This window comes from Callospermophilus lateralis, chromosome 1 (assembly GCF_048772815.1).
Source record: "Callospermophilus lateralis isolate mCalLat2 chromosome 1, mCalLat2.hap1, whole genome shotgun sequence".
NCBI classification, from domain to species: domain Eukaryota; kingdom Metazoa; phylum Chordata; class Mammalia; order Rodentia; family Sciuridae; genus Callospermophilus; species Callospermophilus lateralis.
In genome coordinates, this window is record NC_135305.1 from 100,498,191 (window position 1) to 100,525,899 (window position 27,709).

Genomic DNA, 27,709 nt, shown 5'->3' on the forward strand with positions numbered 1-27,709 from the left:
CTGAGGCAGGAGGATGGCAAGTTCAAGTTCATTCTGAGCAAGTTAGTGAGACCTTGTCTCTGATGTGATTCTGCAATTTGTATACGGGGTAAAAATGGGAGTTCATAACCCACTTGAATCAAAGTGTGAAATATGATATATCAAGAACTATGTAATGTTTTGAACAACCAACAATAAAAAAAATAAAAATAAAAAAAATGAAATTTAAGAAGAGTTGAGGAAGTAGCTTTGTGGTAGAGCACCCCTGGGTTCCACCCCTAGTGTTGAAAGAAAACAAAAACAAAAGCAAAGCAAAACAAACAAACAAACAAAAAAACTAAAACCAGCTACTGAGTCCCCACTGTGAACTGTGCATTTTTCTAGAAGATCAGGATGTAGCATGAATGAATGAGGCACCAACCCTGCTCTTAGGAGCCTGTCATTTTATAATATGACTTCATCAGATATTAATTATGGCTTGTCTTATTTGGTCTCTATCCTATCTCCTCCTAAATACTAGATATAGTCTCATGTCACCTTAAGTCCTTCAGTGTATAGCTCTCCATCTGAGAACACTTCAGCCAGTGCCACCATACTGTTGTCATTTCCAACCAAACCAAGGACAGCCACATCATTTACCCCTTTTCAGTGGCTGGTTTGTTCCTTCAGGATTCAAATGAGTTGGACTTATGTCTTGATTGCCCTGTGGGGATGTTCATTGATGGGGTGACCCCAGTGAGGACACCAAGAGAACAATGTCATTGAAGGAAGCTTATCCCTGTAGTCACCAAAATAAGAGAAGCATTCTTTGCCAAGCCAGGCCACTCAGCAGGTGGGAAGAAGCAAGGGGCAGCAAGGCTTTGAGCCTTTTATTTTGTTCTCTAGGGAGTACAGGGGTGAGGCAAGCTAAGTAGTTCATTATGTTTAGGATTGGCTAGTTTGAATAATTGTCCCTGGGCTCTGGGCTCTAGGTATGGTTTCTAATTGTCTGGTCCCTGGCCCTGAGGCCTTTTGGGAATGGAAAATGTGACTTGGTATGTGAAAGTTAGGTTAGATAAAGGGGGTTGGGGATGTGGATTAGGGCTTGGTTAGTTTGCATACGAAAGGAGAGTTCTCAGTAGCTATTTGCTGACTCTAGGGATTAGCTAACCCTGGGAGGCCTGTCTCTCCTCAGTCTGCCAAACTCCAGAAGCTGTCAGAGCTTCTGAAAATACAGGAAATAGAACAATGTGAATTTTCTTTTTTCTCTCCGAAGTTTCAATAATTTTAGTCCATGAAATAAACTACCTAATGGACAGACATAACAGGAAGAAAAGCATCGACATATATTAACATGCAGAAACATGGAGGCCACACAGCAAGTACAAGACTCAAAGAATAAGAAATAGAGTTAAAGTCTGAATAGAATTTTGAGGTAGAGAAAAACAACAGGGGCTTGAGGCTTTGGGAGGTGTGGACAGTATAGGCAATGGAAGGGTCAGGGGAGGAAAATGCTCCTGAAGGAAGGTGGTCTCCTTAGGCAGTGTCTCCAGGTAGCCTGTGCAGGTAGCCTCCAGAGGACTGTCTGCGCTGTCTGTCTGGGTCATGTGTCAGACCCCAGTCTCTTCTTCCTGTGAAAATGCCTTCCTAGATAGGCCGGGGCTTTAGAGAAGGCCTCTTTACATCTGCTGTTACTTGTGCTGCAGACAACAAATGTCCCCCACAGAAAGCTTTTCAAAGCTGTCCTGTGTCTTCATTTCCTCTGAAAAGCCATCTCAAAATATGCAGTAGAAGTGTATTTTGATGTGGCCTACCTTGATCTCCCTCACATGATCAATAATACAACCTGTTGCCCTTGGTGGATAGGGTCAGTGGGTTTTGTTTTGTTTTGCTTTTTCCTTTTTCATTCTCCAACAGTTTCCCTCCCTTTTTGGCCTCTCATCCTCTGTGGTTTTATGTTAAATCACCCAGTCTCTTATCATCTCCTATGAATTAGAACTGGTAGATCCCAGAGACTTGACTGAGTAGGTTCTTCTTGAGTCTGCACCCTTCCATGCTGTGCTGTGAGCCTCCCATTGCTTCTCCCCAGCAGAGGGCGCCAGAGGTTTTCTCTTCCTGGCGGGTTGAGGTGAATGGTGGATTCAGGCCTCACCAGTGAGATCCACCCCTCACCTGGCTCCATACACTGTTGCATCTCTTGGTCTTAATAGCAGCTGCCTTGTAAGCAATGGCAGGATTTCATACTTCATTTGAGTGTGTTTTTTAATTCCATCACTTCTGCTCATATTAGCTCATATTTTTTTATTAAAAAGAATGTTTACTCATCAGCTATTTTTTTTACTCAAAAATAGTAAATAAATGCTTCATTTTTTAAACTGTATTCATCAGTTTTTAAAAACAGTGAATTTGAGCCTCATTATGAACTTGTGGATTTTTAAAAATCGGATGTTCTGATCCATTGCCATCTTTTTTACTTTTGGGGCTTTAATTTCCCACGTTGGCCTGACCCAGCTGGCTTCTATTTCCTTTTGACATGGCAATTTGCCTCTGAGCATCATCTTTAGGGACAGTGAGGAGTTCCTGCTGCAGACTCACACTTGGTATTGTGCCAGAAGCTCTAGTTTCCTTCAGTGGGAATTGGGGTTTCAGTCCTAGAAACTGGGTTGCCGTTGGTTCTGGGACTCTTCCAGGGGCAGAGATAGATTTTTGTTCTTTAGAAAAGAAAAATAAATTATGAGTTTATATTGGTATTTCCAATTCACTTAACTCCATGCATTCCTTTGATTTTGATATTTCTAATTCATTGAACTCCACTCTTTGGATTTTTATGTTTGTATTTTTTTTCTTGATGCTTAAAAAATCCTAATGACAATGCTATGGTTCTAATATGTACCCAAAAGTTCTTGTGTTGGAAAGTTAATTCCTAATTCAATAGTATTAAAAATTGGGACCTAGCAAGAGGCTAGGCCCTGAGGGCTCTACCCTTACCAATGGATTACTGTCATTTTTGTACGACATGGGCTAGGATCCTTAAGTGGGTTGTTACAAAAGTAAGTTCAGCCCCAGCTCGGTTTCTCATGCACTCCCTGCTTTTCTGGCTGCCACCAGGGGAGTGTGAAGGTCTTCTCCAAATGTGGACCCCTCAACCTTGGACTTCCCAGATTCCAAAACTGTAAGAAATAATAAAAATCTCTGTTCTTTTAAAAATACCCATTCTCAGATTAACTCAGGACAAATTGTGACTCTCACACGAGAACCCTTCCTTTATAGTCTCCAGGTTTCCTTACTTTTGGTAGGGCTGACACAAGTGTACATTTTAAGTTACACTAAAAAAACCCTCAAATATTGTTTTTCCTTTTAAATGTCCATGTAGGGCTGTGCTTTTAGGTTAAACTCTCCTGCCGGGCATTTAAGACCAGTTGGTCAAAACTGACCTTCTTCCTGTCTGCTCTGAAGAGTCAGCTGAGGTTCCTCAGAGATCACTTTTGGGGACGTGTGTGAAGCCTCCTGGCTCCTTTAGCTTTCCTCTACTAGTGGTGCTATCTGCCAGGGTCCTGCTGACCATATGCAGCTTCTCTTAGAAGCATCAGGAAGATATCCATTCTCAGGTATTCTGTAATAATAACAGAAAACGAATGAAGACAATAATATTATTTTTTCACCTTACCATATTTTAGTAGGTTCAAAATAACTGCCAATACTATTATAATCAAGAATAAGCCCACTGGGTGCATTTTAACATTTCTTGGTGGTTCTATCCACCAGATATACAGCATAATGTGTTTTTGCATCCCTTGGAATAATTCTTCTGTGTGTGGTCATGTTGTCAAGGTAGTAAAGTTGCCAGAGTCCTAGGCCAGAGGCGGGGACTGGTTTCAGGAGTCCCACCAAACCAGGTCCAGCCACTTGCCCCATACTTCTGGTGAACGTAGTAATGGTGAAGTAGGAAAGAAATTTATTGGGTATAAGTACCCTGAGAAGATAAGGGGACCAGCATCCTCAGCCTTGTCTTTGGGGCACTGACATGAACTTAGGTTTAAATAGAAAAAGGAACACAATGGGGGCACAAGAAGTATGTGTAATTAAGTCCTCTTGTTCAAACTGATGCGGTGGATCATGATCTCAATTCTGGTTCTGTGTGGTCCAGAAGAAGTGGTTATGTGCTTGAGGGAGCAATCTGGTTCTCATCATGAGATGACTGCTGAGGGGGCAGCCTTGGTTTCCATCGTGAGGTGATTGCACCTGTAGAGGGGCAGACCCACCGCGGGATGATGTGCCTGCAAGTTTTAGGGAAGTAACTGGAGACCTTTAGGAAGCTCCCGGGGATCTGGAATAGGAAGTTGTAAAAGCTCTTAGGTGGCAATTCGTTGATTATGACTTCCCTGCAAATCTTAAAGATGCCTTAGTTACTCTTAGTGCCTTCGACCTTGAAGGGGGATAAGAGAGGTTAGGTAAATTTAGAGCTAATCAATTTGTATTACCAGTTTTTAGACAGACACTCCTTTAAATGATTAACAAGTCTACGTGCAAAGTTGAGCAGAAATCTGATGCCACGTTTAAGGTGGAAGGAGACAGATACACAATGAAGGCAGAGATGACAACCTTTTATCGGAGGACCAAGTGAAGAGTCAGTGCTTTTAGCAGAAGCGGCCTCTAAGTCTATGTTATAGTAACAGGGTTTATTTCATTTTGGTTTGGATTTTTTAGGCATCGCTGTTTTTAATTTAATTTTCTTTTGAGAGTCTCCCTGATGACAGGGCAGGCTAACTCCTCTTAGTCCTTCCTGAGTCTGGGGAAACCTCACGGGGACTGTGTTTGCCTAGTACCTGTTGATGGACAGATGTCCACAGAATTCTTAGGTTTCAATTCCTCTGCCCTGTATATTCCAGTCCCTGTAGTGGGAAGCTCCAAAAAAAAAAAAAACAAAGACCTTCTCTCCTTTCATTGACTCTTATGTATTCCATGCTTTAGTCCCAGTGAATGGCTGGCTCATCGTGGGGTTGAATGAAAGCAACTGTGGCAGAATAAATTGTGAACACTGCGGTTGAAATAACGATTCTTCTTAACTTCTGGTGATTGCCACTGAGTGTATTGCAGTTCATTTCTTTTTAATCCTGTGGGCCCAGCAGGTTAAATGTATCCAGTTGCTACACATGTACAGTTGTCACATGTTGCTACATAGAAATACAGTTTTCTAACTTTTCCTATTCTGTTTTTCCACTCACAGTCAAACCCTCAATTGTACAAAGTTCATAGGACTTGGTCAGTGTGGGTTTTGAATACTGTCACTTCAGGGCAAAAACTAGATTAATTCAGGCATGCATGTGTCACCTCCTTCATTAGGGGAGCCCAGGGATTTACCTACCCCTTCAAAATCAAGGTATAGTGTGGGGTCCTCGTGTTGTCCTCTGGCCTCTCTGGACTCTACTGTTTTAGGGCTGGCCCAGCAGGGATCAGACATCGTAGGGCTCTAGAATCAGTAGCAATTATCCTGCCTATGACTCTGCTTCCTCCTAGACCTGCAAGATGGTGATCTTTAACTTCATCATTTATGTATGGAATTAAAGTCCTCTATGGCCCCTTGCCATCAGTGCTCTATGATCTTCTGGGGCTGGGCAGGGTTAGAATATGCTGCTGCTGTGTAGTGGCACTGCTGTCTTGGATCCTTCCCTGTGACTTCCCACTCATGCAGGGTCATGGCTAGTCTAGACTTTGTAAGCAGACCATACCTCTTCAGGCCACACCTGAGAAGCAAATCCGGAGATTGTCCTACCTGCACTCTCTCTCTCAGTCCTGTCTCTCTGTGCCTGGGAAGGAGGGGCAGCTTTGGTCCCTCAGGCTGCATACCCCTCAGGGCCCCTTTTCACCCTGCTCCTCTTCTGTCTTCTTGGTGGGACACAGAACCATATGAGTATCATAAGTGTTTTCCTCTGTGCTTCCTGTAGTGAGTGACTCCCGGCAGTGGCTTTCCATATTTGCAGAGAAGATTCTAAAAATCAAAAGCATTTAAAACCATCCTTTTGACCTCTTAAGCCTGCTCACAAAACCCAGGACATTTGAGATTAAAAATAAACCAAAATAATGTACCCAGTACTCATTCTAGGGGTATCTACCAGGGCAGGTGTCATAGAGGCTGGTGGGGAAAGGAAGCTGGGAGGGGCCAGGAGAGGTCTGGGCTTCACAGCACAGGACAATCCAAAGACTTGCCTGTAATGCTGGATGAGCTAGGATCACGCACCCACATGTTGTGCATGTTGACCAGGTTCTAGGTATGTATTGCTGTTCTAAGACAGGTGTTCTGCACAATTTCTCCAGAATACACCTGGCCCTGGTCGGCCTTAAGCCCTTGATATGTAGATGTGTACACATGGATATTCAATATTAGATGGCTTTGTCCTTGGTCTCTGTTGAGAGATGAATTCTCCCCATGCACACCTTGGCTGTGATGTGCAGTAATGGCCACACTTCACATTCCTGTGGGTGTCTTTTTCTTCATCACAGTGTGCTGTTTGCATCTCCTTGTGCATATGACTCCTGTAGGGATTGTAATCAAAGATTACACCTTTGCCAGCCCCACAGAGATGTTTCTTTTCTGTGATGCTGTTGTGTGGAAGGAGTGGGCATGGAGCCATCTGCACAGCTGGTGGCATCCCCTTCTCAGATGCTCACAGGGGGCTGGAATCATTTCTCAAGGTCCCTGCAGCACCAAGCCTGGGGCAGCTCAGGACAGCAGTGAGGGACGTGGTTTGCCCATCTCTGGGAAGATCTGACCATGGACAGGCCTGGGGGTAGAGTCCCCTCAACATCCAGCTGTTATGCTGACTCCCTGCTCAGCCTGGGCACTTGTTAATTCACAGCATTTGTGAAAACCTACAGCAGACAGCTCATTAATAAGAAACTAAAGGGTAAAATTAGATATAAACTGTGAAGGTGTTCTCCAAGTACAGTTTGAGGAGCTCTGTGGCTCTATGAGACCATCTTAGGGTCTGGAAGGTCCTTTCTTTCCCAGCAGTGTACTTGTGTGGGTTCGTTTCCTTCAGTGCACATCTATGGCAACAACACAGCATGAAGCATGTGTCCAGCTGTCTGCTTTGAAAATGCGCGTCAGAGAAACACAGAAGTGGACAGCTAAGCATACTTCTCATTTATTGCATTTTATGTAGGGAAAATGTTATAGTTTTTCATAAAAATGTTATTTATATTAACATGGAAATGAGCTGTTGCCTTTAAATGAATTCATATGTGTTTAAAAAGGTCTCACTTGTGGCTTCTAATTGGTAAATGTCAACAGTTATAACCCACATCAAAATTTTTTGTTGGAACATCAGTTATTTCAAGATATAAAGGGGTCCTGAAGTGGAGATGTTTTAGAACTGCAGTTTAATGCTTAAAACAAAAATAGCAGTCATGATAGTCCTAACTGACACCTATCGAGTAGCACTGGCCAGATAGAGTGGTAATTGACTGACTTTCTTGATTTCCATTATCACCCCCCTGTCCTTCCTAAGAGATCTTGCACATTCCAGGAGGGCTGCCCGTGGCCCTTTGTATGTTGGTCAGGGGAACGCTGTGCAAATGCCATGGGTTGGAGCAGATTTCCCACAGAGGCTCCGTTTTGGGTTGAGTATATGTAATCTGAAATCCCAAATCTGAAACTTTGAGCATCATTTTGATACTCAAAAACTTTTGGATTTTGAGGCATTTGGGGTCTCAGGTTTTCAGATTAGGGATGCTCAGCCAGTTTTAAAGTCTTTGAAAGTATTCCAAAATCTGAAACATTCAAAATGTGAAACACTTTTGGTTGGACAGGGGATACTCAGCCTGTTTTCTTCTTCTTCATATAATGAGGGAGTGGATATTCAGTGACAGCAAGTGTCTTCTAGAAATGTGCTCTAGGGTGGGGTTATTGAGAGTTGCAGGAAAACCTGGATGGGTATGTTCTGTCCTTCCTGGGGGACCTCATGTTGTCCAGAAGGGCTGCCCATGACCCTCTGTGTTGATGGATGGGGGCGAGGACTGTCCCAATTTTGTGTTGTGGCAGACTCCCCATAGAGGTGGCCTTACACCTGGACCTGGGGGGATTTGCTTACCAAATGGAGGTAGGAGAAATGAATACCCCAAATGGAAAGAGGCTCTGAGTAAGGGTATCAGGGGCAGCAAGGGAAACATCAGTGTGAGCTTGATTCTGTCCATTGTGATGACCACACTGGTAAGTTGTCCACATGCTTGGTGGCCGCTAGCATCTAAAGGTGATGTGGAAATCAGTGTTTCTCAGTGCTGTCACTGACCATGTGCTTTGCCTTCCCTGAAGGAGAACCACTGTCGTCGCATCAAGATTCTTGGGGACTGCTACTACTGTGTTTCAGGCCTAACCCAGCCCAAGACTGACCATGCCCATTGCTGCGTGGAGATGGGGCTCGACATGATTGACACCATCACGTGAGTGCCATGTTGCCCCAAGGGTCTTTTCAGGGCTGCAGAGGCTGATGAGGCAGTGGGAGGTTGCTGGGTCCAGGAGTTCTCTCCTGAACCAAGAAGTGAGGCTTCAGTGACCACCTCCTACATTTTGCTGTGATGTATTTCTTTGTTCAGAGGATCCTGTGTATTGTCAGGTATATCGGAGACATAAAAAAAGAAATGGCCTTTATAATTAGACTGGATAAGCCATTCAGAAAGGGTGGCCAAATACAGCCATGTGTGCTGGTTCTTCCTCTAGGCAAGTGACTGCCTCAGTGCTCTGTGTGGAGAGTGGGCTGGGGTCTGGGAAGGTTAGTCCTTGAGGAGGGATAGTACCTGTGAGGTCTGGCCTTGGTTAGGCTTTGCTTACCAAAGTCTGTCTCAGTCCACAGATGGCTGCCTCCATTGCTCCAAGATAAGGTGTGGAGGTGGCCTGATGGATGTAGGGTAGATCCCGATTCAAACATCTTAAAGCATGGAGAGGTGGGTCTATTCCAACAAGAAGGTTGAACAGAGATTGGTGCGAAGTTTCATGCTTGGAGCAGAAAGTAATAGCACAAGAAGCACAAGAATCGTGTGGGGTAGATGTGATAAAGTAAACTAGCCGCTGGGTGAAAGAAAGCACACACTTCACACTATGTGCTCCCACAGTTGAGGCTGTGGAGATTGAGTGATACCTGGAGACCCTGTGAGACCCCATTGTGCTGTGGAATACCCCAATGCTACCCTTGCACACTGCAGCTGGAGGAGGCATGAGGGAACCAGCACCATGGGTACGTTAAGTGCCAGTCACAGTGAGCAAAGCTGGACCCTCTTAGGAGTGGTTCTCCAGTGTGGCTTCCTCATGTCAAGAGTCCAAAGGAGCTGCTCTGGGCCATGTTCTGGCCTGAGATGGAAAGGCACCCAACTGACTGCAATACACAGCAAAATGCCAGAAACACTGCTTTGGGAAAAAGCAGCCAGCTGCAAGAAATGCTGGGCTGAAACTGGGGAAGGAAGGCAGGCAGGAAGGAGGGACTCCTAACTTGGAGGAGACTCAGAAGGCAGTGACTGTCTTTTATTCTGGATGCCAAGCCATAAGTCACATGGCATAACATCACATTGCATATCATATATCACCTGTGATAGCACACATTATATCATGTCACTAGCTCTGTCACCTATGTCCTGACACATCATGTCATATATATGTTATATGTTACATCTTGCATTGTGTCATATATCATATGCCCTATTATGTCAGATCACATACAACACATCGTATATCATCTAATATTCGTACATCATATTGGTTTTAGTGGGCTTTTTCACCACTGTGACCTAAAGACCTGACAAGAAAAATTTTAGAGGAAGAAAAGTTTATTTTGGTAATCATGTTTCAGTCCACAGATGGCTGCCTCCATTCCTCTGGGCACAAGGCAAGGCAGAACACCATGGTAGAAAGGTATGGCAGAGGAGAGGAGCTCAGCACAGGACACTAGGAAGGAGAGAGAGACTTATCCTTTCACCAAGGACAAAATATATATCCCAAAGGCATGTTCCCTAATGACCCACCTCCTCCAGCCTATATACAGTTACACCCAGGTAATCCATTCAAGTGAATTAACACTGATACATTGATTAGGTTAAGGCCCTCATAACCTGATCATTTCACTTCTAAACTTTCTTGCATTGTCTCACATATGAGCTTTTGGGGGATAACTCACATGTAAACCATAACAATATCATTTATCATATGCTGTATTATATCACTTCACACATACCACATCATATACCATCTAATATACATATCACTATCATATTGTATCATGTCATGTATCACATCATATCACACTGTGTATCACATATATCAAATATATCACATTACAGCATTATATATCACATCATGTAACATACAAGTCTATTTACTCACTGCTCAGAAAAGGGCCCAATGCATGGAGAATGGATTTGGGAGGACAAAGAAAAAGATTTATTTGACAAAGCAGGAAAACTGATGGTAGACTAGTATTCTGGCAAATCATCTTAACACAGGCTTTAAGTTCCTTTCATCTGTTCCTTTAGGCACAGGGAAGGAAAAGAGGGGTTTAGGTTAAGAAGTGATTGGTGAAAGCTGGTGGCTCTTGATCTGTTAAGTTGGCACAGGTATAAATCCACCCTGTGCTGCTAGTTTCAGCTTTTAAGTGATTAACAGGGGCTGCATGTCAGGGAGGGTCTGGAGGTGTGGTTAAATACAATATGGGGCTGTGGTGCTGAGTTTTCTGTGAGCCATAAGCATGGCTACAATGCCACATAGCCTTGTGTTGTATATTGCATTATATCACATTATATGTCGTATATTATTAATGTGTCAGATCTTGTTTTAAGTGATCTCCTTGGAGTAAAATGAGGAAGCTATAAGTGGGAGCTGTAAGGAGACAGAGGTCACCTTGTTCATTTGGAAAATATTTATGATGCCTCTGTGTTAGCCATGCAGATACAGATGGTTGGCTGGGTGCTCCAGCTGACCTGTGCTGACCAGGAGGCTGATGAGGTTGCACCTTATGCCTCTGCGGTTGGTAGCCTTGACTGAACTCTTCAGCCTCTTGGGTCTCTTCTGTGCATTGGAGCCTCATCCTATCTCTCCCAAGGGGCTCTGGCCTTAGGTGGAGCTGCCCTTCCTTTCCTTACTGTTTTCTTACTTGACTTGCATGTTTATGGTTCTGAACAGTTTCTACAGGAGTGCCCCTTCCTGGCTGCTGCCCAGGAAACCTGCTGGGTTTTATGTCCAGCACTGAGCTGCAGCCTCACCTGTCTTGAAACGCTTCCTTGTCCCTTTGCTTCTTGAAGCTGTGTCCCCTTTGCTGCTCCCTCAGCATTTCAGCTGCTGGGTTTCTGGCTCCATGTCTCTGGTCTTGCCATTTGAGAATGGTGTACCCTGGGCTGGTGTCTTCCTCCCAGGGCTGCTCTCTGCTTCAGTTTCCTGAATTAACAGAGCCTGAGGGATAGCAGCAAACCTGGAGCCCCTGTCTGGGCTGAATTTTTGGCCTCCCACCAAGATACTGATCTCAGAAGATGGCCTCCTGCCCAAACAAGTCTGTTCTCCCTTCTAGACTGTCACAGAGCCAGGGACCATCAGTGTATTCTCAGCATGGCACTGAGGGGCCTACCTCCAGGGAACGAGACTCCTGGCATCTGGTGCTCTCCCTGTTGGTCTCTCTGGGCTGAGTGTGTCCCTGTCTTGTACACAGAAACACACACTCAGAACAGAATATGTTTATCAAAAGGATAGGCATGTCCAGATAGAGGGGAATGTTTGTGTGATTGTTTTTCTCTGACCTTGGAGTGCTTTATTTGGAACTTTGGAGATTCAAGAACTCCTTGAGAAGAACTGACACGAATAAGCCAAGTGACCGAAGCTCACATTCGTGGCAGAGTCTTGCTGACGGTCTCCTTTGTGAGAAGAAGGTCTATGCTATATCAAGCTAGAGGAGCTTCCTTCTATATCAAGCTAGAAGAACAGGCCAGGCCTTAAGGAGCTGGATTCAGCTGGTTGGGGAATCATCTCTTCTTCTTCTTCTTCTTTTTTTTTTTTTAAGAGAGAGAGAAAGAGAGAATTTTTTTTAATATTTATTTTTTAGTTCTCGGCAGACACAACATCTTTGTTTGTATGTGGTGCTGAGGATCGAACCTGGGCCGCACGCATGCCAGACGAGCGTGCTACCGCTTGAGCCACATCCCCAGCCCGAATCATCTCTTCTTAAAAGCCTTTGGGTGGCAGGCACCATGGCTGGATGTCCAGGGAGGAGCTGGTCCTGCAGGGCAGAGATGTTCTTCATCAGGCACCACAGTCACATCTGTTCTAGACTTGGGGAATTCTGAGCAGGCAGAGGAAATCTTGAGGAACAAGGGATGGTTTGGCTATTGGAAGCTTCTTGAAGCATTTCAAGCAGACTCCTGTGTCCAGAAGGTGCTCCAGTGCAGGGTAGCAGGGAAGTCACTCCTCCCCACCTTGAGGGGTCTAGGCTACCCCGTTAGCTTTCTTTCTGTCACGACTTCTCTAACAGTACCTGTACCAGGATCCTGTACTTCTGAGAACACAACAGTCTCATTGTGATGCAAGTGCCTTTAGAGTGGATTTCCAAAGGGGCAGGGCAAGGCCAGAGGAAAAGAAATAAAGGAATTATAAAATCCAGGACAGATGCTGCTTCAGGTGCAGGTGTGGGCAGGCAGGCAGCCATGCTGGGTCTTAGCTTCTTACCAGGCTGGCAGAGTCAATATTGTTTCCTTGTCAAACCAGTGAGGAATGATCTCATTATTGTTACCTTGAAGATTGTTCATTCCTATGGGAAAAGCAGATAGAAACGTTTACCATGTTTTCCTTTTGGATCCTTGATACCCAGGCCACCCACAACTGCCATCTCGTTATTGTTCAATGCAGACTGATCTTTTGGGAAGTCAAGGACCTTGTATGTCCAAGGCCTGATAGCATAAGACAGCCCCCGAGTGAACCCCAAAGTGGGGCAGTGAGGCCCACCAAAGTGCAGGGTGGGTGTATTAGTCAGCTTTCTATTGCTGTGACAAAACTACCTTAGAAAATCAACTTATAGGAGAAGAGGTTGATTTTGGTTCACGGTTTCCAAGGTTTTAGCTCATGGTTGGTTAGGCCCATCACTCTGGGCCTGTGGTGAGGCAGAATGTCATAGAGGGGAGCATATGGTGGAGCAAATCTGCTCACCTCATAGCGGCCAGGAAGTGGAGAGGAAGGAGCTGGGATCCCAATTTCCTTTTCAACAACATGTCCCCAAAGACCCAACTTCCCTCCATAAGAACCTACCACTTAAAGGTTCCACCACCTCCCAATAGCACTACAGGATGGAACCAAGCCCCTGGGGAATACTTCAGACCCAACACAGCAGCTGGCATTTCCCTGTAATACTATAGATAAGGAATGCTCACTTTGAAGTAGAGGCTAGTTCTTTTCCTCCTCAGCCACTTGTGGCTTAGACAGCCTGACCTTGCTGGGAGCTGTGGCATCTGGAAACAAGAGCAGAGGACAGGGGGCCTGCCAGGCAAGTGTTGCCCTGGAATCTCCTAGGCTGCAGCTGGGTCTGAGGATTTCCTGTCTTCAGATTTCCCTGCTCCAACCTCTATCACCTGGAAAGATTTACCCTAAAATATTGTAGGCCTCATTTGGGTATGCATTATGCTCTTAAAAAAAAAGTGTTAATTTTTATTGGTGTGATTTTCATCCATTATTTTGAGTGATATGTGTTCCCTGTTGGGTCAGGTGGATTCCATCAGTAGGAGGGAAAAAGCCGAGGTGTTCAGAGAATTTAATTCCTGGGCTGGTCTTGCCTCTGAGGTACTGTATAACCCTGGGCACATCACTTCTGTCTTGGGGCCTCACTTTTCCAATTCATAAAAATCCATGACATCCTGGCTCTGAGAGAAGGGTGCAGTGGCAGCAGAGATGAGGGTATCAGGACCACCCTGGCAGCTGCTATGCCTGGGCCATGGGATGGGGTCCTGCATTTTGACTCCAGGGGTAGTCCTTGGCTTCCTGTTTTTGTGGGTTTCTCCAGGATGCCCATGATACTCTGGCCACAGCTGCACATGGGACCTTTGTCAGCCTCTGACCTTCCAGGGAATGGGAGGCCCCTCCCCTCTGATAGGCAACCCAAAACTCCACTTTTCCTGAGTGGGCCAGAGACTTCTGATTCCCATGGAAGCAGATGAGCCTTTGGATTCCTGACTCCCATCCTGGGGCAACACCTCATATTCCTCAGTGTAAAATGAATGAGTCATTTTGCATCTCCAAGTTGTTATGAGATGATGTGGGCTCTCATAGGTGAGCTTCCTGTTGCCACTGTAGGGGTTGGTTTATCACCTGCCAGACAAAGGGAGCTGGCCCATCAGAGAGGGAGCCCCTCTTCTGTGGGATTTCCTTTGTGGCACATGGTCCTGTATACCTGTAGAAAGGGGGACATGCCTGTTCATCTCTGGGGGAAGCTTCTGTTGGCATAGGCGATAAGGAAACAGGAACCTCATTATTCTTCCATGCAATCCCAAAGCATGCTAAGTGCCATTTTTTTAAATAGACTTAATCCAGATATGGCCTTGCTCATGGTATCTGTGTTTTTTTTTTGTTTTGTTTTCTCTTTTCTGTTCTGAATTAAGTGAGTAGGAAAAGGCATGTGCTTTTCCTCCCCTGGCCCACATGAACAGGTGAGGACAGCTTGCACATGCCATACACCAGCAGATCCTGATGGCCTCCCTGGGTGGAGCCCGAGGTCCTGTTAGAAGGGACACCTATGGCCTGTTTCCAGACACCTGGGCTCTCTCCTACAGCCCCTTCCTTTTTAACAAGCTGGGTTCTGTGTGTGAGCTAGGGAGCTTTTCTCAGTTTCTCATCAGAAAGTAACTTTAGGGATTATTGATTTCATGTTGTTCCTGGATTCTAGTTTTCAGAGCCAGAGCCATGAATACATTCAGGGATGGATTTTCTGTGGGGTAGAGGATGGTTTGGGTACAACTCATGTCTCTATTTGCATAAGGTTTTCATCAAAACCTTAGGGGATCTGGAGATTCTGAACCTGTGCATTCCAGGTTGAGAACTTGCATTTTTACAGCTGGGGTAGCTGAGGCCCAGGAGGGGAAGCGAGGAGCCCGAGTTGAGGCCATTCCTTTGAACAAGGGACTTGACAACCATTTGCTCATTCTTCCTCTATGCTTGGAAACTTCCATCTAGATGATAGTAAATTGGCCTCTATGGTGTCCATTACCTCCTTTTTATTTTTTTTCCTTGTGTGCACAGCTGTAGCCACAGTGCTTTGAATAATGGGTGAAGGGAGTCAGCTCAATAGATGTTTGTTGAACAAATGAACAGAAGCACCCTCATCTGCCCCTTCATTTTCAAGCTTCAGTATAATCATGATTACATTTCTTTCTGCCAGGATTTATTCATGCCATGGTGCTGACGGGGGTCCTCCATGTCTTGGGATAGGCTGCTTCCTTGTTTCTTCCCTGTTGGAATCAAGCACTCGAGGGCTAAGGTCAGGGCTGCAGACTGAGCAAGAGTCTGGCTTTTTCCTTGCATAGAAAATACTTGAGATAAATAAGCAAACCCGAGCATATAAATAAGAAAGAAAAACAGGACAAATAAAGTCAGAAGGACTGGGGAATTCTGGTTCCTTGGAAATGACATGAGAAGTTCTATGGGATAAATAGCCAAATCTAACTGAGATGTTCCAGGAACTGTAGGGCCAAGAGGAGCAGCAGGGAGAACAGCTCTGGATGTGTGATTTCTTTAGGGGCAGCTGTCCAGTTTCCTGAAGACCAGATGGTGTCAGCATTGAGATACTGGAGGCGGAATCTGCCAAAGACAGAGAGTATTGGCAGAGGGCGCAGGGTGGCAGATGTGTGGGGCTGCATAGACCTGGTTGGCGGTGCTTGAAGAGGTCCAGGGACAGGGATGGATGTGAGTCCCAATAGTCTCTGAGTCATTTGCTCTTTCATAACTGCACAAGTATAATTGCTCAAAGTGCTCTGAAACACCATTGGCAGGTTTCAGCATCTACGTTTTCCCACAGGCGTTTCCTGTTCTGAATTTTGAAATGTTTTAACTTCAAGATCTTGTTTCAGTGTCTCTTATTGGTGATTGGCAAACAACTGAAAAAAAAGATAAATTTTTAAAAAAAAAATCATATTCAAAATGTATAAAACCAAACAGGTATTAAAGATGTTTTAATAGTCTTTCAAAACACTTCTTCCTAAATCTGTGGAATGAACACTTCTGAGGCTACTGAAGCTGAACTTGCACTAGGATTTCTGGGACCCTGACTTAAACATGTCCGATTCTACTCTCTTGCATCCTCCAATGTGGAGGTAGGCAGGCAGCTGTCTTGGAGTGGCTGTCGGATCCACTGTGTGCTGTGGTTATGGGGGACAGGCCCTTTTGCAGGCAAATGCATGATGATGGCAGAGCTGTTTGTAAGATGAGCCCAGCAGGGTTGAGTGGAGGTCAAGAGGCCTTGGAGACATGCTGGGCAGTTGCTCCCTCCACTATGGCTGAAGCTTCGGGCATGGAAATAAGGGAAGTCAGAGTGAAGGTGAGCCAGACATATCGCAGGTGGTGTGGGGTCAGCCTATTCATTTCATGTCATCATTGATAAATGCAATGTACAGAGGCCTCTGGAGTGGGACTGCAGGGCACATCATGGATCAGGGTTGAGGGCAAAGTGAGGGCTGCCTCACTGACAGTGGCAAGGGGGTAGGCTATGCTTCCTGGAGACTTTTTTTAAAAATATATTTCCACACTTAGTGGAATAGAATGAGTTAGCAGGTTGGCTGCTCCCTCATGTACTGGGGTACACTGGGGTGAGTTTACATGACTTCAGACATTGTCAGAACCAATGTAGTCAGAGCTGGGCTTTTATGCAAGGAAACTGAGGCTCAGGGACGGGCAGTGGTGTGTGCAAAATTGGCCAGGCTGGCCTAGCATTACCCAGATCCTCAGTACCCTCAGCACAATTTGCCTTCATTTATGTCCCCAGAGCCCCTTGCCTGATGACAAGACTTGTGAGGGATTTGAGATCCTAGGTTCGTTTCCCTCTGGGGATGTTCCTAGATGGGAAGGGGTAGGAGAAAGCCATGGAGGGAAGGTACCAAGCTGGTGTGGACATTGTGAGATGGCCAAGATGGCCTTGCCTGCCCACCTGGGACTCACAGGCAAGGTAGAGAAGCACTGCCATCCACTGATCAGGACAGGAGACCTCCACATCCTGACCCTTCCCAGATGGTAGAGCAGTGTCGAAGTCTAGTTTCCCCATTGCTCACAACCTCACAGAGCAGACTGCAGTGGTCTATTGAGGCAGGTGCCGGTGGTCCCAGCCCCATGCTGTATGCTGTGTTACAGGTCTGTGGCTGAGGCCACTGAGGTGGACCTGAACATGCGTGTGGGGCTACACACCGGCAGGGTCCTCTGTGGTGTTCTGGGCCTGCGCAAGTGGCAATACGACGTGTGGTCCAATGATGTGACCCTGGCCAACGTCATGGAAGCTGCCGGCCTGCCTGGGTAAGTTGGGGACTTGGTAAGGGGTGACCCCACAGTGGCCATGTGTTCTCCCCGAGTCCTCTCTCTGGGCATTGCTCCTGAGGGTATCTGTGTGGGTTCTAATTTGACCTTTAGCATCAGGACCTCAGGAGCTTGGCTTGCCCTGGCCACACCTGTCACTGCATTCCTGTGGTGGGGGCTCCTGCTGAGCCCACTTCTGTTCTCCCTGGGATTCAGCTGAGGCCCAGTATACATTTGCAGAAAGGCGGTGTTAGATCAGAAGACCAGATATGCATGGGGACCTTCACCTGATGCAAGTGGTGTCCTTATAGCTTATTATTGCTTTCTTTGTTTTGCTCCGTTTCGTTTTATTTTCTTAAAACATGTGCATGAAAAGCGCTGTGACCTCAGACACCCATCAGGGACTGGCAGTTTCCTTTCCATTCCAACCTCTCCTACCCATCCCATCCGTTGAGGCTCATAAAGCAGCCACTACTGGAAAAGGCCACTGGTGACCACCCAGGCCTTGGAGTTCTGGCAAATTTGGAACCTCCACCCTCAGTCTGACCCCCACCTTAGTGGGGCCTCCTTGAATTCCCCCTCAGCCAGCCAGGGAGTTCAGTTTTGAAATCAAGCCTTTCCTCTGAAAGGAAGTCAGAAGATCGCATGGTGAAGAGTGGAGTTGGTCAGGGAGTTTTCTTCTTGTCCCCTGAGCACATGGTGGAGGAGAGGAGGCTGCCAGTATTTCATCTGTCTGTTGGATTTGCATCTTCTACAGAGGTGATGCTTCCTTTGAGGGGTTCATCTGCCCTTGCCTGAAGACATGTGGGGCAGTATGAAGGCCTTGGGCCCCATGCACCACCGTGTGTCCTGCTATTCTGTCCACTCTCATCGTGTGGGGCCAGGCTGGCCAGCCCTGACCTACGTGGCTAACCAGAGGCTGCCCTAATAGTTTGGAAAGTGGCTCCTGTTTCTCTTCTTCCTTTCTCTTCCTCCTCTCACCCCACATTTCCTCTTCTCCATTCCTGGTTGCAGCCTTCTGACGTTTTTCTCAGAAGGCCCTTCATCCTCCTCTGCTGTCCCTTCTCTGTCCTCCTGGGCATGTCCCTTCCTTCTTTGCTTGCCTCCCTCTCCTTTCTTCCTAGGTTACCAGTGCAGAACATGCACAGGGAGCAGGAATGCTCCTCGGGGAGCTTACCCTGGGTCAGGAAGCCTGATCCATGGGCCCACACGAGGGCAAGGCTCACAATTCCATGCGCATGTGTCCTTTTCTCATAGGAAGGTTCATATCACAAAGACAACCCTTGCGTGCTTGAACGGGGACTACGAGGTGGAGCCAGGCCATGGACACGAGAGGAACAGCTTCCTGAAAACTCATAACATTGAGACCTTCTTTATTGTGCCATCCCATCGGAGAAAGGTAGGTACCTGGACCCCCTCTCACCCTCCATTTGGGTCTTAAATAGCCTGGTCTGACAGAACTTTAAAGACACACTTGTCCTCACCTCCTCCTCCTGTGATGGCTTTTGTGGTTATGGACTTGCTGAGAGAGAGAGGGGTGCCTCCACTAACATTGGGTCCAGGGCTTTGTTGGGGGGGGGGCAGGGGGAGCAAGTCAGAGAGCAGAGGGGATGAGAATCCCCAGTTGGACATCTGGGGTTATCTTAGGGCTGCACCCTCCCTTCCCACCCTGGACCTTCACTGCCTCCTCTGCAAAGTGAATATGAGACCCCTGCAAGAGGTCGGGGAGGTGGAGCTCTGTGAACTGAGGGGTGCTGCATACAAGGGGGCCATGGTCATCCTAACCAGGCACTTGCAGTCACTCCACCCAGAAAAAAGTGATCTGGTCATGCTTGAGGGTGATAGAACTGCGTTCAGGGCTCAGGTGAGGGAATAAGGACATGTCTCTGTGTGTGTTTTAAAGAAACAATTAAAAAAAAAGAAAAGTATGGCTTCATTGCCTGTGTTCTCTACTGAATATCACCCTTATCACCACTGTGTTTGGACCTTTTTATCCCTGTTATCAGAATACCTGAAAAGAACAACTTATGGGAAGAAAATTTTATTTTAGCTCATGGTTTCAGAAGTTTCAGTTCAAGATCAGCTGAGTCCATTGTGGAAAACTCATGGCAGAAGGGTGTGGAGGGGAACGCTTCTCAACTTACTGCATCCAGGAAGCAGAGAGAGACAGAGAGAGACAGAGAAGAACCAGAGACAAGATATAGTCCCCAGGATTAGCCTCCAGTGGCCTACCTCCTCTAGCCACACCCACCTGTTGACAGCAGTGCCCAGGAATCCATTCAAATTATTATTAGTATTATTTTTGGGTGTAGGGGGAGCGGGTTGAACCCAGGTGTACTTAACCAGGGAGCCACAGCCCTTTTTTTGTATTTTTAATTTAGAGACAGGGTCTCACTGAGTTGCTTAGGGCCTTGCTAAGTTGTTGAGGCTGGCTTTGAACTTGTGATCCTCTTGCCCCAGCCTCTTGAGCCACTGGGATTACAGGTATGTGCCACTGTGCTAGGCCATTCAAATTAGTAATTCATTAAATGGATTAAGCCACTGATGAGGTTCCAATTGAGGATCCAACCACTGCCTGAAAGCCCTACCTCTGAACCTTGCTGCATTGGGGATCATGCTTTCAACACATGAGCTTTTGGCGGGGGGGCATTCAAAACTCAATCATAACAACCATTCTGGGGAATATAGCTTCCACACAGTTTGCATGGCTGGATCTCCTGGGGATGATCCTTTTTTGTGAACGCCAGTGCAAAGCTGTGTCCTAGGTGGCTTCCTTTGACCTTGGCTATCTCCCACTTAAGGGTCTAAAGGACGTAGAATGGATAGGTCTGGGCCCTCCTCAGACTGGAACACCCCTAGCTGTGACTAGAATCATAGTCTCATCCCAGTAGGTGTGTGAGCCAAGACTGAGATTTGAAAACAGAAAGGGCATGCCAAGTGAGCTAAACCCCTCTCTGCCTAAACCCCGGAGTTGCTACTACTCAGTTGCTTCTACCAGTAATGCAGAGTCAGCGTTGAGCAAACAGATCCCTGTGCCCTGGGGTCCCCGTCACCACCAGGGTCATGTTTTTAACCTGATAGTCAAAATGTATTTCATTGATAGCATTTCTCTCCATTCATTGTGTTTGCATAGATATTCCCAGGCCTGATTCTCTCAGATATAAAGCCGGCCAAGAGGATGAAGTTTAAGACTGTCTGCTACCTGCTGGTGCAGCTCATGCACTGCCGAAAGATGTTCAAGGCTGAGATTCCCTTCTCCAATGTCATGACCTGTGAAGACGATGACAAGGTAGGAGCCACCAGGGGCACTGCTGGCAGGAACCAATGGGAAATGAGTCTCCATCCCATCTTCTCCTCTCCCTTCCTCTGCACTATAGTCCCTGTGCAGCATGGTTAGGTCCAACATCACTGTTTACACATTGTTTAGTCAGCCTTTCATTGCAGTGGCTAAAAAACTGACAAGAATAACTTAGAGGACGAAAAGTTTATTTTGAGCTCACAATTTCAGAGATTCAGTCCGTGGTTGGTAGATTGCATTGTGAGGGGCCTGAGACAAAGCAGAACATCATAGTAAAAGGGCATAGTGGAGGAAAGTTTCCCAGCTTATGGCAGCCAAGAAGTAGAGAGTGAGAGAGGAAGGGGCCATGGACAGATAGAGTTCAAGGTCATGCCCCCAGTGACCTACTTCCTTCAGCCATGTCTCACCTGCCTACAGTTTCTACCCAGTAGTCCATTCATATTATTAATCTATCAAATGAATTAATCCACTGACGAGGTTACAGCTCTCATAATCTGAATAGTCCTGAACATTGCCTAACACATGAGCTTTTCAAGGGACATTTGAGATCCAAACTGTAATACACATTTATGATCTTGTGAATGCTGCCCCAGAGCTAAGTCAAGTTTTATTTATGCACAAATTGTACTTTTCACACCTTTGCAATCTGTATTTATCTAAGTTCAAGCTAACATTCCCCACACATGGTCTAAGCTCAAGATAGTCCTTCTGTCCTAATGTCCTAGCCATTTTAGCCTTGATCTGACCATTCCCTGAGGCTGGCCCCTACCGCCTCAGGGGCTTCTTTGGCCTTGTCTTCCTCCTGTGGTTGACCTTGTGTCTCTCATATCATATGGGCTCCTCCCCATGATTCATTTTCTTCTTTTGATGGATCATGGACTCCAGCAACTGACCATGGAAGGGAAAGGAGGCAATGTTGGGGCACCTTGGATGAATAAAGGGGTCTTTCCAGGCCCTCACTTGGAGAGCTTTGCAGCCTGCTGGTGTGATGGGGCCCCAGTCACTAGGTTGATGTATTAGTTTGCTCAGGCTCCACAGCCTGGGAGAGGCCTTAAACCACAGACATTCATTTTCTCACAGTGCTGGAGGCTGGAAATCCAAGATCAAGGTGTCAGCAGAGCTGGTCTCTCCTAGTCATCTCTCCTTGGCTTTGCAGATGGCATCTTCTTGCTGCATCCTCACATGGCAGAGAGAAGGGGGCTCTGGTGTCTCTTCCTCTCCTTTTAAGGGTGCTACACCCATCAGAATCTCATCTATAAGTCCCCACCTCCTACTGCCATCATGTTGGAGGGCAGAATTACAATAAGTAGATTTGGAGTGATGCATACATTTGGTCCATGACAGTTCGCCATGATCTTTCTTCCTCTGACAGTTTGTTTCAATATGTTCTGGCTTCTGCCGTTGCTGCTGAGAAGCTCAGAGTTATCCTCATTCCCAACCTTTTGATGTGACCCTTCTGAGTCTTCTTGCTCTCAGGAAGTTTATGGAACCTGTTCTTTGTAAGTGGTATTCTGAACTTGCCCTAAATATGCCTTGATCTAGGTGTTTGGGTTTTTTTTAATTTTAAAATTTTTAAAAATTTTTTATGCTTTGGGATAGATAGTCCATGGACCCAGATGATCTACCTCTGGAAGTATTCAGGGATTATTTTGTTGATTATTTCTTTCCTTCATTTTTTTCCCCTAAAACTCCTATTATTTGATTATTTGGGCATTGAATCTCCTGAACTGACCTAATTCTCCTTCTCTGTCTGTCTTCACTTTCTGGAAAATTTCTTTGATTTTATCATCCGACATTCTTTTCTTTTCTTTTTTTTTTTTTTAAATTGGTACCAGGGATTGAATCCAGAGACCACAGAACCACATCCCAACTCTTTTTATATTTTATTTTGAGCCAGGGTCTCACTAAATTGCTTAGGGCCTTGCTAAGTTGCTTAGGACCTCGCTAAGTTGCTAAGGCTGGTTTTGAACCCACGATCCTTCTGACTCAGTCTCCCAAGTCTCTGGTGTTGCAAGAGTGCGCCATCTTACCCAGCCCAGCACTTTTTTTTGAGGTTTTCATTTATTCATCCACATTAAAAAAAAAAAAAAAACAACTTCCATGATCTCTATTTTGTTTTATAAATAGTCCTTTTTATGAAATCCTATTTCCACCTCAGGGGTGTATTTTTTTCCCATTTCGTCTTACTGAGATTTTTTTAAAAAAATATTCTGTCCCAGAGGCATCTCTGTTTCCTCTGATTGGCTCCCCCGCAGCCCTGTTTGTCTTCCTTTATAATCCCATCTTCCATTGATGTCGAAAGCCCTTACTCTTGTTGATTAAGATGGGGAATTACTGAGCTAACTGGGAGTGCAGATCCAGGAGAAGGGTTCCCCTCTCTGAACTTTCTTTTGGGCACCAGGATTTTATGTTTCTCTTCTTGGATGGGAGAGGGTTACCTGTGATTCTTAAATTTTCTGCTGGTAAGCAAGGGGTCTCAGACTTTACTTCAACCACATAGGCCTTGCATCAATCACTCTGAGTTGGAGACCCTGATTTCCCCCCAAGAAAAGACTCCACTCGTACTTTTGGGGGTTGATGGGTCCATACACCCAGACCATCGAAAAAACCGGGGGCTGTTGACACCACCTTGTGGATGGCATTTGATCATAGCAGCTGTGACCACCAGTGCTTGAGCCTGAGCTGTCCTGGCTCTTTACTGTCAGCTGGGGTCCAGCCCTCTAGGGTCTGCCCCATCTTGTTTTCTGAACTCCCACTTTTTCCACCTTCATTTCTTTCCTGCCTTCATGGGTTTTATGCCTTTTAAAGAAACCTCTTGCTGTAATTTAGAGACTTCTCAGGAAGAAGCAAGATTCTCAGGGTCATGGTTCATTATTTGTGTGCGTGAGCTCAACTTTGCTAGAACTTTATCTAATAATTCTCTAAGAACTCTGCTCCTGATGTATTCCATCAAAGAAAATTGGTCTTTATGCCTGTCAGGCAGCAAGGGGCTGTTTTAAACTAAATGGTTGGCTTCTAATGTTCACATGTCCTGGGTAGTAAGAGTTTTGGCCCTGATCAGGTCAGTAGGCACATGTTTTCAAGAGTTTCCACTCCATTCAGAGTGGGATCCGAGACAGATGAGTCTTCTCATCTCCCATGCAAGGAACTGTCTGCTGAGGGTGGAGCCTCTTGGGCCTGGGATTCCCACCACTTTCAGGCCTTAGCTTGTTGTGCTGGTGTTCTGAGAGTGCCCGTGAAATATGCAGCACTTCAGATGTGCTGCAAATCTGTCAGTGCCACTGCCTCAGGGCAGACAGTAGCTTGGCATTCTTGCCCTGTCTAGACTCCCACTTACCTGAACATATCTGACCTCTAAATGACGTTTAGATTTTCTAACCAGAGAATTTTCTTTGCCATATTGTCAGATTTAGTCTCTGTCTTTCTCCCCTAGTGCTCGGGGGCCCCCACATATCTTCCCACCAGGGCTAGAACAAGGGTGGGCAAATCAGGTGCACAATTTAAGCATTTACCCAAACTCAGTCATCTAGACAAATAATATTTTCATGCAGTATTTTGAAAAATCAATTTTAATCTGAAAGAAATCCAGGTCTTCTCCCTGCCTAGGACTTTTCTTGGAGCAATTGTGGTGGTGGGGATAAGTCATTCTTATTTGATCATTGAGGAACTCAGGTTTAATAAGACTCTGCAATTCAGACATGTTTCCAGGCAGAACATGCTGGCCTCTGATTCACATGTTAAAGTTTTGTTGGACAAACCAAGACTCTGAGGGGGCTGCCTTCTCTCCTGATCTGGGAGAAAGCAACATCTGTCTCTGCTTAGATTTTAGGCAGCTCCAATGGCAGCCCTTCAGTGGCTCTGTAGGTTTGTAAGGAGGCAAACCTGGGCTTCCCAGACCCCACTGAGCCATCTGCAGCCACATTCCAGTGGCTTGCTGCTGCCCCCAGCCCTCTGCTGCCACCATCCTTGCTTCCTGCAGTCTTAGCCTGGCCTAGGCAGTGAATCCTATGAAGCATCTCCTCGCCCTCCTTTCCAGTGTTAGAGTGTTGGTCTGCATTCCTCCTTTCATTCTGTGCTTGACTGCTTCAGCCAAGCTTTTATGTGCACATGCCTCTCACCTCCCTGGTCAAAGGCATGGACCCCTTGCTTTGCACCTTCCTACCTTCTCTGGGGGCACTGAGTGTTGTCCAATTTCATCTTTGGTCCCTCTGTCCCCTCAGTCCTCTAGATAGATGTTTAGAGACTCAGACCTCACCTGTGAGCTCAGGGTTCTGAATTGCAGACCCTGCTGCTGCCTACATACTCCCCTGGAAGGCTCAAACCCTCCATATTGTGCCCCCTTCTCTCTCATCATGGTACCATACCACCTTCTCTGAACTCTGGGCCCTGTCCTGGCTGGGCCCTTCAGTCCCCAACCCCAAGAGGCCTGTGTGATGGTGCTGGCCCTTTTCGCTTTGGATGACTCCTGGACATCTGACTAAGCCTTCTGGACCTTGAGGCTTGCCCCGCACCCCATCACCTTGTCCACAGTGCCTCCCTCTTGTGTCTCATCCTTCTATCCAACTGCCTGTCATGCTGCTTTATAACTCCATATCTGTACATGACTCTCTGCCTGTAGATGATCCTCCCCTGTCATGCCCTGGTCAGCAATCGAGTCAGTACTGCCAAATGCTGCCAGAACACCGTCTTCTTGTTTTATCGCTCTAATCTCTGACCCCTTGCCCTCCATGGTGCCTGATTCTGGCCCCTTTGCTCCATGGGTAGCCTCTGTAGCTAGGGCAACTCCCTTACCCCAGTATCTATTCCTCCCTAGGGAGAAACTAAGAGTCATCCCAACTTCCATGGAAAAATCTTTGCTTTTTCAATATCCTTATCGCCATCTGTTCCCAGGCTGGGCCCCTAGCTGTAGCCCATGATTAGTGAAAACAAGTCCCCAATGGGGGCAGAGAGAGTCTCTATCATGGAAGTCATCAAAGAGTGATGATGGGCAGTGGCATGGGGCCTCTGCAGGGATATCTGTGGTGGCTCCAGGTAAGGCCTGATCCTGGGCATGTGATGAGTTTGCTGTGAGTGCCAGGTGGACACTGGCCTGCAGCTCTTTCCCTCTATGTGGTATTCCAGGCCTGTCTTCACTTGTCCATCTCAAACTCTTCCCACCCTCTGCTCCCCTGCTCCTCCAGACATGCTCACCTGGCATCCTCAGTGTAAGGTGGAGCCAACAAGGGGCTGGGGTTGGGGTAGGGTGGGAGTGTGCTTTTTACCTTGGAATCTAGGCTTGGCTTTTGTCAGTGTGTCCAGTTCCGGGGAGTGACTTAGAAGTGTACTTGAGCAGCCTCAAACTATTCCATCCCTGTGGGTCCAGTGTTCTCAGGTGCTGCTCATTTAGGGGACCCGGAGGCAAGACAGCAAAGATTGACCAATAGGTGGCAGTGTTGCACAATGAGCCAGTCCAGGGTCAGGAATGATGTGCCATTATGAGGAAATCATTCCATGACACTTGTTGGGATGCAGTAAAGGCTACTTTATTCAGGATCTTTGCAGTTGGACCAGGCAGTGGGGTCCCAAAGTTGCGGAGGAAATTGGGGTGAACTTCAAATACAACAGGGAAAGTGGGAATCTATAGCCAAGTTGTAGGGTGGAGTCAGTGGATAGAAAATTACTGAGAGGAAGGAAACGTCATGGGTAGGATTCTGGCAAAACCAGCCAACAGACTCCTGCTGATGATAAGCTAAGGTGATCATACATTACCCGGAGCAAGGTGGAGGATGAGGGAAGTGATGGAAGTTATGGAAGGTGGATCAGATATCGAGGGGGGTTGGATTTTGCTAAGCTGACTTAGCAGGATTCTTTGCTGAAACTGGATTTTATAAGGAAGTACACAGAGGGACCTAGAGGAAGATTTTAGATGCATCTGAATCTTGATCCATTCCTACATATTCTGATGCCTCTGATAGGTTTGAGCCACCCCTCACTGAGTGGCCTGGACCTCCTCCTGGGGGTTTGATCTCTTACCTGCACCCACATGGCTTTAGGTCTTGCTCATGGCTTTAGGGCTTGCTCAAACAGCTATTGTTGTCATACTGCAGGGATAAGCTCCTACAGTAAACTGTAGCCTCCAGTGTATTTATACCTCTTTTCTTTGTTGTTTGAACACTCCCTAAGATTATAAAACTATTTATTGTGGAAAATATGAAGAAATGAAAAAATTCATGAAGAAGAAAACAAAAAACGTTTATCTATAATCCTATCAACCCCCACAAAAAACTATCATTAACATTTTGTTTCTTCCTGTTTCTTAAGAGTGTGTGTGTATAAATTTTTTAACAAAACTTGTTTGGGTGACATACTAACCGTTTGGTATGTTTCTTCAGTGTGTCCACTTCTGGGGTAAGTTTCTTTGGTAAGTTTCTTCTTCACTCGCCAATATATCTTAAAGATTTTCTTATATTATCACATATTCCTCAAAAATTTGATTTTCAATCATTGTATAGAGCCCTAGCCTAAGAAGAGACCGTTTACTTAATCAACCTTCACTGATATATATTTCTATTTTGTTTTAAATGAAGCATAGCAAGCACAGCATCTTTGTTCCTGAAATTTCTTTCTTGGATCATTCTGTAAAATGAATCCTATGAGTCAAGGTCTGCATGCATGGGTGTGTCACTCATTAGGGTTTGTGATGCCTGTCACCCATTGGACCCATCGGGTTGGAGACATGCTGATGCTAGTCAGAGCTAGTCTGGGGACTCTTCTTGATTCTTGTTTCCTAATACTTGAAGAATATTTGTTCACCTACTTTATACACCCAGGAACCTGCTTCTGTCTGCCTTCTCCCCCTTCTCTCTCTTTTAGCATTGCTTTTGTCCTTGTCCTTTGTACTTTGTCCTTTGTCCTTTTGTACTTCAATATCTAAGTTTTTTGATTAAACAACAACTACTACTACT

The 27,709-nt window shown here is 46.0% G+C and overlaps 1 protein-coding gene across 1 annotated transcript in view; it reads left to right on the forward strand.

Moving 5' to 3' along the window:
* The window catches only part of Adcy1 (adenylate cyclase 1), a 147,150-nt gene that overhangs the window by 64,532 nt on the left and 54,909 nt on the right, over nt 1-27,709 (forward strand). Inside the window, exons 5-8 of the mRNA XM_076864453.2 lie at nt 8,270-8,397; nt 17,309-17,467; nt 18,725-18,866; nt 20,601-20,756. Coding sequence (XP_076720568.2) covers nt 8,270-8,397; nt 17,309-17,467; nt 18,725-18,866; nt 20,601-20,756 — 585 coding nt within the window. The remainder of the gene's footprint in view (nt 1-8,269; nt 8,398-17,308; nt 17,468-18,724; nt 18,867-20,600; nt 20,757-27,709) is intronic.